A 12,192-nucleotide genomic window follows, 5' to 3' on the forward strand; every position below is an offset into this window, starting at 1 on the left:
TCTCAGGCTCTGCTGTCTTGCACATACTGCTCCCAGGAGGTGGGAACCACTCCAGCAGCTTCCTGGAACTATCGGGAGCTGGGATGTGCTGCTGCCTGGAGCAATTCCCTTCTTTCTCCATCTTCTTTTATTAGGTCTGCCCTTTATTTCTTCTTTGGTCAGTTTTCTTCAGTCAAACTCCGCAAGCTGCCTCAGCACAGCAATAATTCTTGGACTGTCTCCAGCATGTGTTGCTGCACTTTTTTTCCAGTGTGAATACAGCACAGGGACTTGCAAATCTCTTCTATGAATCAACAAAATTAGAGGAACTTGAAGACCTAAGACTCCCACTGCACTTTCTCCTGGAGTCCTGCTGTGATTGCTGGATGATGAAAAGGTGGCAATGCTGGCATGGTTGATACTCAGTGTAAAAGCAAGTTCACTGTTTTAGGGAACATACTCCCGCGTTCTTTTGAAGATCTAAGGTCAGTTGGCAGTTATTCTCTGATGAGAACAAACCCTGTTTTGTGGCCATGGAGAGAACAGGCTTGGAAAATCTACAGAGAACTTTTATATATTTTTTTTTTCCACGAGCATATACTTTGCACTGTAATTCCTTAATTCTCTGTCCTCATTTCCTTCCCCTTCTCCCTTCCCTGCTTTACCCACAAGCAAACTTGGACAGTTGATTGTGGAAAATGAAACTCTAGTACTGGAGAAGTACAGGTAAAGAGGGTGGAGATGATTCTTGGCCTGTTTGCTGCTGCAATCCATGGTGTCCTTTAAAGACAGCAATGGACTGAAACAGCCAGTACCTTGGTAAAGAACGCTGGCTGCTTTTGTGGGTTGGGGTTTTGTTTCCCCCCAACACCTTTGAGGAGCTGATGGAAGCTCGGGGATTTCATCAGCATGCTTTCACTGACCTTTTGCCTTCCTTGAATCATAGTTGCCAGCTCACCGGCCAGTCACAGCTCACTTCCAGTTGTATTTGTGTGGAAGCATGCTGCAGGCTTGCTGGTTTATGTCAATCTGAGCCCCTGGGGTGGGATCACAGCTCGAGGGATGTGCGCTGGCCTGGTGGACGCTGAGCACCCTTACCATAAAAAGGCTAAGGGGTGCGAGAACGTTTATCTCCAGGTCAGATCATGAAACAGGACTTCGATTTCATTTTATGTTTAATGAAAGCAAACTTGCAAGGATGTTGGAAGCTGCAAGATCAGTTCCCTGGGCTGGAAAAGCATCCCTCGGCTCACCTCTGGCTGTGGAACGCAGCTTCTGTCTTGTAGGGATTCAAAGTGCCACCTCTTAAACTGCCAGAACAATTTTAATTTCTGAAGTCTGGGGCTTGCACAGTATGATCCTGTTTGTTTTACCTCTTAAATGAGATTGTGAAGATCTCTTCTTAAGTTTATATATTTCTGTATAGTATTTTGTTGCTATATTTTTATATACTGTAAAAAATAAAGCGTTTATAGTTACCAAATATAACTGGTGCTGCTGTTCTTTAAAAATACATCTCAGCAGTGTACACTGCATGTCTTGTGAACATAAGCAGGCATCCACGTATGAAGGTAAGGTTTGTCATGCTTTGTAGTACTTCCAAGTCATGCTGAGCTTCAGACTAAAATAGTGGAGGCTTTTAGTGAGCAGGTCCTCACTGAGCCACGCTGCTCTGACCAGGTGAGAGGAAAGGACAGTGTTGAGCATGGTCAGGCCATGCACCTGGGACATCCTTTTAACTGGGAATAAACTCACTTGTGTGAGACTTTTTGGCATTTCAGCAATGATGAGGAACAAAGCGTAACACTGTGAGAAGGTCTCTGGTAACACCAGCTAAAACCAGAAGGAGCAGGCTCTGCTTGTTCTCACCATTTTGGGGCATTGTTTATGCTCAGTCAACTCCAACTCTTTATTCCCCACAAGAAATTTGGAAAACTTTAAACATAGGAAAAGGAATTAAAAGACCCCTTAGCTTTTTGTTTCCTAGGTAGCACTTGTTTTCTACTTTATACCACCCTACAGGAATAGAGGTACAAAGTTAAATGCTATTAAAATAATCATGGAAGATGATACTTGCATATTCTTTGTTTTCAAAGTCAGATTTTAAGAAAATTTTCAAAGATTTGAAATGTGAAGAACCTTGTCATACTGTCCTAGTCACAGGTTTGGTACAGGCTCTGGGAAAGAGCACCTACATTGTGTGCAGAAAGCCATCAGCATCAAGGGCTGATAAAAGGTCAAATGTGTTAATGAAATATTTGCTCATCTCTGCCTGGAGTCAAAAGGGCAGATTCTGGGATGGAAGGAATTAAAATCCATGTCTCTGTACTGTGCAGGGTAGCTGTTGTTAGAGGCTGAGCTGTTTCGCTGGTGTTTTAGGCAATAAGCCATGATGTGGCTATTTCTGCCTCTGTCTCTGGGAAGATTTTGTTATCGTGGAGCAGGGCGGCCCCTTGGCAGTTCCTGTAGTAAAACTGATGTGAGGTGATAGGTAAAGCTGGGCAGTGCTGTGGCTCCTGCAGACAAGGTCTTGCTCTTAGATGTGTGCAAGCATTTTTAAATATTTTTTTTCCAGCCTGTTGTGAGGGAACACCTTTCCTAATTTTAATTCTTATAAAAGCAGGCCTGAGGAACAGCACCGTGTTGGCCATCACTGGCTGCAGTGGCAGCTTGGCAGGAAACCCGGGGGCCAAACACAATCCAGCCTGGGCAGCCCTCACTGCTCCCTGTGGAGGTCTTGGGGGCTGGCAGGGTTTGTAATGACTTGGGGGTGAGACTTGAACAAACCTAATCAAAAATGTTGCAGATCACAAAAGGTAGTGCTAAAAATGTTTGAGCAAAGACATGAGCACAGCTTGGTGTGCAAGGCAGGACCTGCCAGCACGTCACTTGGCTCTGGCTTTGCTGGCTGCTTCCTAGAGGGTAGAAAAGCGGCTATTTTATGTTCCCCCAAACCAAATTGGATTAAAACCAGGTAATGCAGCAAATGAAACAAGCAGCTTAAGCTGAACTTTGTTATGCTGAGGTAGCCAGAGCCTCCCTGTAGGATTTCACTTAGTTCTCCTTTTTGATTTGCAAAGAGAGGTGGCAAGATTTTTCTGCTAACGTAGATGAGCAGGTTTTCTACCAAGGCAGTAAATGCCTTAGTGGACCTGGCTTTCTGCTGGTTTATGAAGGAGAGAGAATGAGGAAAAGGTCTTCAGGGAGAAGGAAGAGGAGAGGGGGAAAACACAGGAATGAGCAAGGAAAAACTAGTTTTGTGTTGGGTTTGATTTGCATCACATACCAGAACTAGTAAATGTGAAAGAACAGATTTCACTGCCAAGACAGGGAGGGAGAAAGGTCTTCCCTGCTGGGATGCACTTTCAACTTTTTAGTAGCAAATCTGCAGTAAAGGCATTTCCCAACTAAAATGTGAATTAGTTGAGAGCTCAGACACCCTGTGAGTCCAGCTGCACCCCTAAATGTTGTAGAATTGCCCACAAAATCAAGCAGAGGGGTCACAGCACCTTGGCAGCAGGACTGACCCTCGGCTGAGCTGCTGTTGTTCCCTGTGAGTGCTCTCAGCCTGTGAAGTCAAGCATGTTGGTGTGAATAGTGTTCATCACTTAAGATAACAATATTTATCATCATTTATTTGTATTTGTGATAGTTAAAGATATTTAGAGATGCTGTTGAGAGGCAGAAACGCCTTGTGTTCACGGTACTTCTCTTTGCTGAAGGAGATGGGCTGTGTCAGAGCTGTAGGTGCCCTGGCGTGATGCAGCGCTGGGTGCTGCAGGGTGGGTGCCCATAGGAAACCTGTGCTCTGGTACAGGAGAGTTCACTGATACAGTCTTGGAGCCTCAGCAGCATCCCTTGAGGACACCAAGGGAATGTGGCATGTTGCTCCTTTCCCACCTCTTGCCAAATAGTGCCTCTAAGTAGCAAAAAAAAAAAATATGGAGGAGTTTGGGCAACTATGCCTTAGACTTCTCATCTAATCCTTGGGACAAATGTAGGAGGTGAAAGGCAACGTCCAGCCTGTGCTGGTTAAGAGAAAAAATGCCTTGAAAAAATTGCCTCGTATTCAGTGATTATCCCACTAAGTGAAGTGTAATTAATTTGAGGATCCAGGGGGTTTAGTCTCACATCAAGTCCAATTTGGAGCTCACACTAGTGTCAGAGAGGGTAGAAGGAGGAGTGAGCCCCCGTGCTTCCGATAGCATGCTGGGAGCAACTCTGTATGCTTGGGAAGGCAGAAGCAGGATTGGGAAAGGATTGTGTCAGGTTGGAGGAAGGGTTGGAAAATTGCCTTTTTTTTTTTGGTAAAGGTAGGTGCTAACTGTAACACAGAGCTGCATAAAAATTGGCAGAGCAACAGGCTCTGCAGGAATGACCTGGGGCTTCTGATGCTTCACGAAGCAAAGATGCGTCAACAGCATGGCTCTTCTGTGAAAAACACAAATGTCACATCAGGCTGGATGAAGAGTTGTGTGTAAGAGACACCAAGTTCCCCTTGCGCTTGACACTGACAGGGTTCTAGCTGGAATGTAGTCTCCTGTTTGTCCACAGCTTCCTTGGAAGCTAAATACTGCTGTGGCCCTGTGGCTATTTCTCAACATGGATGAGCAACGGTGCTGCAGGACTCTGACCTACGAGAGAAACTGAAACGAAGTGGGGCTGAACTTGTGCATGTTGTGCAAATAAAACACTAAACTCCAGGCTAGTGTTGCTGCCTTAGCCATCAAGAAAAAGCGCTGAATGGTGATGGTAACAAAGCACTGGATTAGGTTCTCTGCAACAGCATTTGTTGGTGGAGATGCTCACCTGTTGGGAAGGGCAGCGCTGAATTTTGGGGGACCCATAGCATTGGAGCAGGGCAGCTGAGCCAGTCTGCATGCAAGGAAGAGGGCCTCAGCGCGCTGCCTTGGGGCTGTGCTGAGATTCGGATCGGTGCCTGTGGCCACATGGGAGCCAAGTGGTCTGTAACCAATTAAAAACTGGAGCAGCTCCTCTGCCTGGACTGAGGAAGAGCTTTTCTTCTCTCTGAAGCTGTGAGATTGAGGGTGAGGATGCTCCAAGAAGGAGCAAGGGCGTCCCAGCAGCTCAGCTCACCCCTCCCTCGGTCTGCAGAGCTGGGGCTACATAAATGCATTTTATTGCTTGAAATGGTGAGACTAAAATGTGCCGCCTGCTACAAAAGCAGACGACTGCAAGCGCTTAATGCAGCACCCAGGGTCTGAGAGCCTTCCTGGTAAAGACGCTTCCTGGTAAAACACTTAAAATGTGGCAATAAGGGAATTTCCACCAAGCCTGTGCCAAGGGAGAGAGGCCACAGTTGCCATGAGTTGCTGGGGTTATTGCACAGGAAAGATGTTGCTATGTGCAAAGAAATACCTCTTCCTTGTTTAACCTGCTGCACGGTGAGTGTCTGGCTCTTTTTGTGAAATGCTTATTTAATGGCGGATGCCATGGGATGATAAAATCCAAGGTTAGGAGGTTTCCCTTGAGCGCAGGATGCTTGACAGAAGGACATGGGCTGCTTGTCAAGAAATGAGTCTCGGAAGAGCTCCCAAGGGTGTGGGAAGAAGGGACTCGCAGCCCAGTTCTACTGCTCCCCTCCATCCTCGTCCTGTGATGGATGGATGAGCAGAGCCAGCTCTTGCACTGGGCGAGCTCTTCAAATAACTTCCACCAAGCCAAATGGGCTGCCAAGCGCGGGCTGGATTTCGCTGGCTTTTGTTCTTAAGTGTTCCCAGCTGTGTGGCCCCTGGGTGCCAGCACAAAGCGACTTTGCCAACCGCCGTGTCCCAGCGTGACACTCAAATGCAAGCAGCGCAGGGACTTTGCCAGCTGACCCCTCTCCTGCCCTTGTCTCCACCTGGACCAGGTGGGCTCCAGCTTGCTCACAGTGTCCCACCACTGCCACCGACCCAGCACCCACACAGCCAGTGATTTTACTGTGAAATTCAGAAGTCTGGCTGCCAGGGTGGAGGGCTCATGCCATTACCCAAACCCCACTTTTACATGATCCGTCACCAAATTCAGCATCTGTCTCCCCCTCGGTGCCCTAGGAGGAGCTTGGATAGACCGTGTACAATGGGATCAGCTGTTGTAGATCCTGCTGGGGGGACAAGATCGCTCTTACAGGACTGCCCCTCTCTCTCCATGCCCATGCAGACAGCCCAGAGCCACAGCTGAGCACAACGGGCCAAATCCCGGCCCCGAAACAGCAACCCCCACTCTGGCCACCATTCCTCATAGCTTTTCCTATATCCCCCATCACCGGGGCAGCCAAGAGCTTCTCAGGCTTTTAGTGACTCTCCCCAATGCCCCTTTGAGGGGTGCAGCACCACAAGCTCCATTTCATGAACGGGAAATGAGAGATTTAGGGCAAAAACTGGCCACAGTTTCTGGATACCCAGGGAGGTGCAGAGCCAGGCTGAGCATGTCCCCAGGCACAGCTCCTCCAGTCCCCTGCTACTAGTGCTGGCGCAGCAGTTCGGTAAGTGCCGCCCTGAGTGACTGACGGGCTGTGTGAAGCACTGCGGGGCTCGGACGGCTCCGTGGGCTTTAATGGCGCCTCAGGCTCATGAGGCGACGACAGGCAGGGCGGGGCCACAGCGCGCGCGCTGAGGGCGGGAACAGAGCAAACCACACCCCCTCCCCCAAAGGGGCGTGGCCTAACGAGGGGGCGCGGCGCGGTGACATCACCGGAGCGCTGATTTGCATACGGCGTGCGTGCCGCTGGGTGGGCGGGCGGTCGCGCCGGAGGTGGCGGATTCAAGATGGCGCCGTGCGGACGTGTCCGGAGCCGCTGTCCGGGCCCGGCGCTCCTCCTGCTCCTGGCGCTGGCGGCGCGGCCGGCGGCGGGGGGTCCTCCTCCCGCGGGCCCCGCCGGTGGTGCCAGTCTGGGCTTAGGGGGACAGCAGGCGGTTGGGCCGGGCGCGGCGGGCCCGCGGGTTCCCCGCGGCGGCGGCGGTTCGGGCAGCGGGTGGAAGCTGTCGGAGGAGGCGGTGTGCCGGGAGGACGTGGTGCGGCTCTGCTCCAAGCACAGCTGGGCCAACAACCTCGCCGTTCTCGAGTGCCTGCAGGACGTCCGCGAGGTGAGGGCCGGACGCCCCGCCGGGCCGGGCCTACCCGGCGGCGAACAAAGAGCGGGGCCCCGCGCCGCCCGCGCCCCTCGGCCCCGCCGCCCCTCGGCCCCGCCGCTCCTCGGGGCAGCGAGCGCGGCCCGGGCCGCCGCTCCTTGTTTACCTCACGATTTTTGCTTCTAAAAGCGGGGTTTGTGTGCAGGCCGGCGCCGGCCGCGCTTCCCGCGCTGCGCCCCCGCCGCTGTGGAGCTCGCGGTGAGGGGGACGGGGCGGGCGGGGCCCCGGGAGAGGAGCCGCTTTTCCTGCCGACACCCCCTGTTTGCACCTCAGGCTCTGGGCTGCCACCCCTCGCATCGCCCTCCGGGGAGGGAGAGCTCTCGGTGGGGTGGCTTTGTTTGGGCTTTGGTGCATTACACGGTCATTATTTCTGAGGAGAGGTGCTTTGCTGGTAGCATCAGCGACCTGAGAAGACTTTAATCTTTCAGGCTCCGATTCTTACCTTTGCATAGAGCTCAGCTGCAGAGGTGGCTCGTTTCCAGTGCTTGCTTTTATCAAACTAGATACGTAATCTTTAGACCTGGTTTAGTTTATGTTAGGAGGGTTGGCTGGGCAATCTGCTGTTCTCAAGCATCTGTTGTGAGTGGTTTAAGTCTAGCTCAAGAAAAACCTGAGGTGGCACCTCAAGAGTCTTTTCTAGCCTGATCTTTTCATTCATTCCTCGATGTTCCATGCTCAGTTTGAAGAAGGGGGAAGTGGTTTTGGTGTTGAGGTCTGTTTAGTTCTTGGCTTCTCTGCTGTGAAGTCCAGGAGTGTCAGGCTGGGTCAGTTTTCATGTTGTTTTATCAAGTGGAAATAAAGTCAGGAAAACCCTGTGCTCATTTCTCATCCGCTATTGCAGAGACAGCAGATGGCAGTGACTTAATGGTTACTTTCATCAGGGGGAGTCTTGGACCAATAAATGTCACTGATTACTTCCTGGCTTAAAATGCACAATGAATTTAGGTTTGTTTTTTTTTAATCTAACTTTATGTTTTAATTTTGGAGACGTAGCTTAGTTGTGGCAGAAGGTGGCTCAGAAGCTACAAACCTGCCAAAAAGGCGAGCTCTTGTTCCTTTCTTTCCAGATGTGTGGCCCCTCCCTTCTCTTTTCATAGTGCCAGTGCTTATTGGTTTTCTGCCATTTTAGCGAAGTGAACCTTTTTATCATCTAGTTTATCAGCTTTCTACTGCAATAGTTTTATTGTTGTCATGGGAGAGGGGGTGAATGCAGGGCTAGGACATGGGTGTGCAGGGAGAAGCAAAATATGAAGGGATACATCGCATCACACTTTATTTTCAGCAAGTACAAGCCCTGAAGTTGGTTCTGCATATCTTATGAAAACTCCACTCTCTTTTGAATATGTTTTGCCTGTGGTTTTCTATGCTTTACCTTTTCCCCTTTCAAAGCCAGTTTTGTTGTCAGTAGCTTGCTGGCTGTTGGTCTTGTCTAGCTGCAGTGCTGTTTGCTATCCTGTGCCAAAGGTGAATCTTCTCCTGGGTGACATCCCAGGCATTGGTGGGGCATCTTGGGGTCATTTCGGATTGAGTTTTCTCTCAGAAGGTGCCTTGTCCTTATTTGTCTGTCAGCCTGTAAAGAGGACTGTCAGCTGGTCTTTGGCTCAACAGTTCTCATGCTGTAACGCAGATGTGATGGGCTGGATCCTGACGTAAAAGTGACTTCTCAGAGTGCTGCTCTGAGAAATGAATTAAAATAATTGACTTGTGTGTATCCTTGCTTTTTAGCTCTTGATATTTAGACTGTGAGTAAAAGTCATGAATTGTAAACATGGAGTGGCACATCAGGTGGCAGGGAAAGGGTCAGATGTTGTCTCAGATGTTACCTTTGCATTGGAGGTGGCAGCAGAGGAAATAAGTGGCATATTTACTGCTAGTGTTGTTGATATATAACTTCTAATTTTGATCCTAGAGCATCTGACAGCTTGTTTGGACAATACCAGAAAAGTGGCAATTACATTGTCAAATGGGTGGGGAACTAGTCTTAAGTCATAGGAATCCATTTAAAAAAAAAAATCGGGCTACAGTAAATGAAAGATTTGAGGGAGCTGCTGTGTGCGTGATAGTATCGGTGAGGACAATATTTGGACATTGCTTTACTACAAGTACCAGGTAAGATTTTTAGATGCAGTTAGGCTGCAGAAGCAGAATTTTTCCATAGGTGTTTAAGATTATTTTACTCTTCTCATAAGAAATATTCCTCTAAAGCAAAGAAACTTTCAGTTTGAAACTGAGAACATTACTGTTAAGATTATCCATTGACTTTTTTTTTTTCTTTTTAATGTGACATAGAAAAGCTAGGACACTTTTCAATTAGAATAACGAGGGGAAACAACTACTTGAAACCTCCCTTTTGAGTCCATAAAGCATAGAGAAAAACAAAGATGTGCCTGTTTGGTTAGGCAGTTTGAATGTGGCCACATTATTTCAGTATCTGCTGTTTTGTTACCATGGATGTCTTTAAGTCTTTCGTTGCTTTTGCAGGTAGTTCTCCTGAATCTAAAGAAACAGGAGTACTGAGTCTGTGGTTGATTGGTACAGGAGCCTAGAAATGTTGAGAAAAGCTGTTTAACACAAATATTTAGCAAAGAATAGCTTGAAACAAAAGAAAACAATTAAAAAAAAAAGAAACAAATGAAAACCCCAACCAACCAAAATCCACCAATTCACATCTCTCCCCCCACAACCCCCCCGCCTTAAACCTCAGAATCATAAATTTTAAAGTTTTGCTTCTGAGGGGTTACTTGTAGACTGTCAATTTGAAATATGATCAACACGAAGTCAGTGAAGTTCTTGATTGACATAATGCAGAGTTGCCTTCTGCAGGTGCAGAACTCTGCTGCATTTCAGGTTGTTGAACCGTTTGAAGGATAGAAATCAAGAGACTATTGTGCTTTTCTGCTTTCCTTTCGTAGTAGGAGAATGGGAAGGATGCTCCTTAATTGGAAGAGGTAGTGGTTAGAGGTAGTCAGCTTCAACTTCTTTGACTGTAATCAGAAAATAGAATGAAAGGCATGCTTTGATGTGTTTTCCAGGTGAATTAGTTTCATTCTAGTTAAAATCATTTCTGTACTGGATACATTGCTGTTTTGAGGGACTTACATTTTGTCATCAGCTCTTTAATTGTTACCCAAATAACTTCATGCCAAAATATAAAAAGAGTAGAATGGAGTGGTGTTGGCTTCTGTTTTTCAAAAATGTGTTTTAGAGTTGTTTTTTTTTTTTTATGAAAATATTCTGGTTTCTAGCCTGTTTCTAGAGAGACTTCAGAGTTTGCATTTCACTCAGCATAGACTGCAGCCTGTAAGCCCTTTTTTATGGGCTCCCTATTAAACTCATTTTCATGGTGGTTATAGTATAAATAAACCCATGAAATATTAATAGGTTTGCTAGGTAAAAATTTTTCATGATTAATGATGATTTGCATTTAAAGCATGACTGAGTTGTTTAATTTGAGGTAGGAAACATTAGCAGGTATGAAAATATCTTAACCAGTATAGCTCTGTTAGCTGGCTTATTAGTGAAGCATAATTTTGGTGTTAAAACATACATTAGATCTGATTAATCCATGAATTAACTTGATGTCGTAATTGTTAAACTTTACTTGTATTGTGCTTGTCAAGATTATGTAATATTTAAAAAAACCATATCCATTATATAAAGTTAATGCTGCAGAAGGCTAAATAATTTTTCTAAGATCAAACGATCATGGTTAGGTTGGGATTAGAGATCGAAGTTCTGCCCTCCTGCTATTTTCTTCACCCTGAATGGTTCTGTTTCTTTGGTAGCACCTTTATGGCAGGAACAGTATAATTGAGCCTGAATGCTCTGCTCTCTGGGAAGAGTAAGACTCTCCTAATGTTGAGGATTGGGTTAGGAACAAAACAAGTTAATCTTAAAAGCTGTATATTTTAAGAATAGTATTTTTTTTTTCCCAGATGCGTAGTCACTGTAAAAGGCCAAGAAATTCATTTGTTGTGACTTACAGACTAGGAAGCTGGTCACATTTGGCAGGTTTGGAACTGGCAGGTTTCTTCCATATAAATGTTTTGTTCTTTGCCCGGTGTGTACCTGAGCTCCCTAAGTGGCCTGATAAAATAGTGCCAGTGAAGTTACCCATGTTTTAAACTTAGAGATGGAAAAGAGAAACCAGACAGTAATGAATGCTTGGAGTCTTCATGTCTTTTGGTAGTGCTGTAGTTGCAGGAGAGGTCAGATGTGCTCAGTCCCTGTACTTGTTCTCTAATTTTTGTACTTTCTTGATACAGGAATTGGACCTGTGAAGGCCTCCCTGGAGTTTTTTGGTTGCACTGAGGTGCATAAGTGTGATCTGTCACAGTAGCTTGATTTATTTTATTTTTTTCCATTTTCATCTCCGCAATTTATTGAGTTGAAGGGCGAAGGTTTTGTTTTGACTCAACAAGTGACGTTATCTCATATTTGAGCAGCTCCTCTGTGTTATTTCCATCTCTCACAGTTTTTCGTGTACAAGTGGAGCCTGGTATTTGAAGTGCCTTTTTTGAGATGTCTGGGGTGTGGCAGCAAATGACTGTCCAGAGCTGTAAGTAATTGAGGTCTGTGGATTAAACATAGCACAGGAGTGGGCTAGTTTTTAGGAAATAGTAAAGTGTCTTCACTGTAAGTTGACCAACTCCTTCAGTGTTTATGTTTTGCTTTTGTCACATGAAACCTCCAGGCATTCTCCTCGGCTTTCAGGAATGCGAACGGCCTGGCCCGTTTCTCAGGGTAGTAAGTATGTAGTTGTGGGGTGGAGGCTGTTCTGGTTCTCTAATCGTCACTCTTGCCACGGAATAGGCAGTTAGTATTCCAGTGGTGCTCTTACAGTGCCTACAGCATTATCATCAGGTTCAGATATCAACACGCAAAGGGATTTTTTTTTAAATGCGATGATCAGAAACCTGGAAAATGTACCTTAAGCCTTACCAAAGGCTTTGCTTACACCCTCCCTTTTTTCTAAGGGATATTGACTTGGTGAGAAGTCAAAGCCATCTGTATAGGGCAAAGGAGTTAAGGAACTCTTACATCCTTAAGGAATCGAAAACAAGAGAATTCTTACCTGTAG

General features: G+C 46.7%; 1 protein-coding gene across 1 annotated transcript in view; it reads left to right on the forward strand.

Moving 5' to 3' along the window:
• Positions 1-6,749: 6,749 nt before the first annotated feature.
• Positions 6,750-12,192, forward strand: part of GLG1 (golgi glycoprotein 1) — a gene marked incomplete at its 5' end in the record, with an annotated part of 73,519 nt that continues 68,076 nt past the window's right edge. The window contains one exon of the mRNA XM_080352124.1: positions 6,750-7,067. Within this exon, the coding sequence (XP_080208250.1) occupies positions 6,750-7,067 (318 nt within the window). The remainder of the gene's footprint in view (positions 7,068-12,192) is intronic.

The sequence above is a fragment of the Nesoenas mayeri genome (assembly GCF_963082525.1).
Source record: "Nesoenas mayeri genome assembly, chromosome: 12".
NCBI classification, from domain to species: Eukaryota; Metazoa; Chordata; class Aves; order Columbiformes; family Columbidae; genus Nesoenas; species Nesoenas mayeri.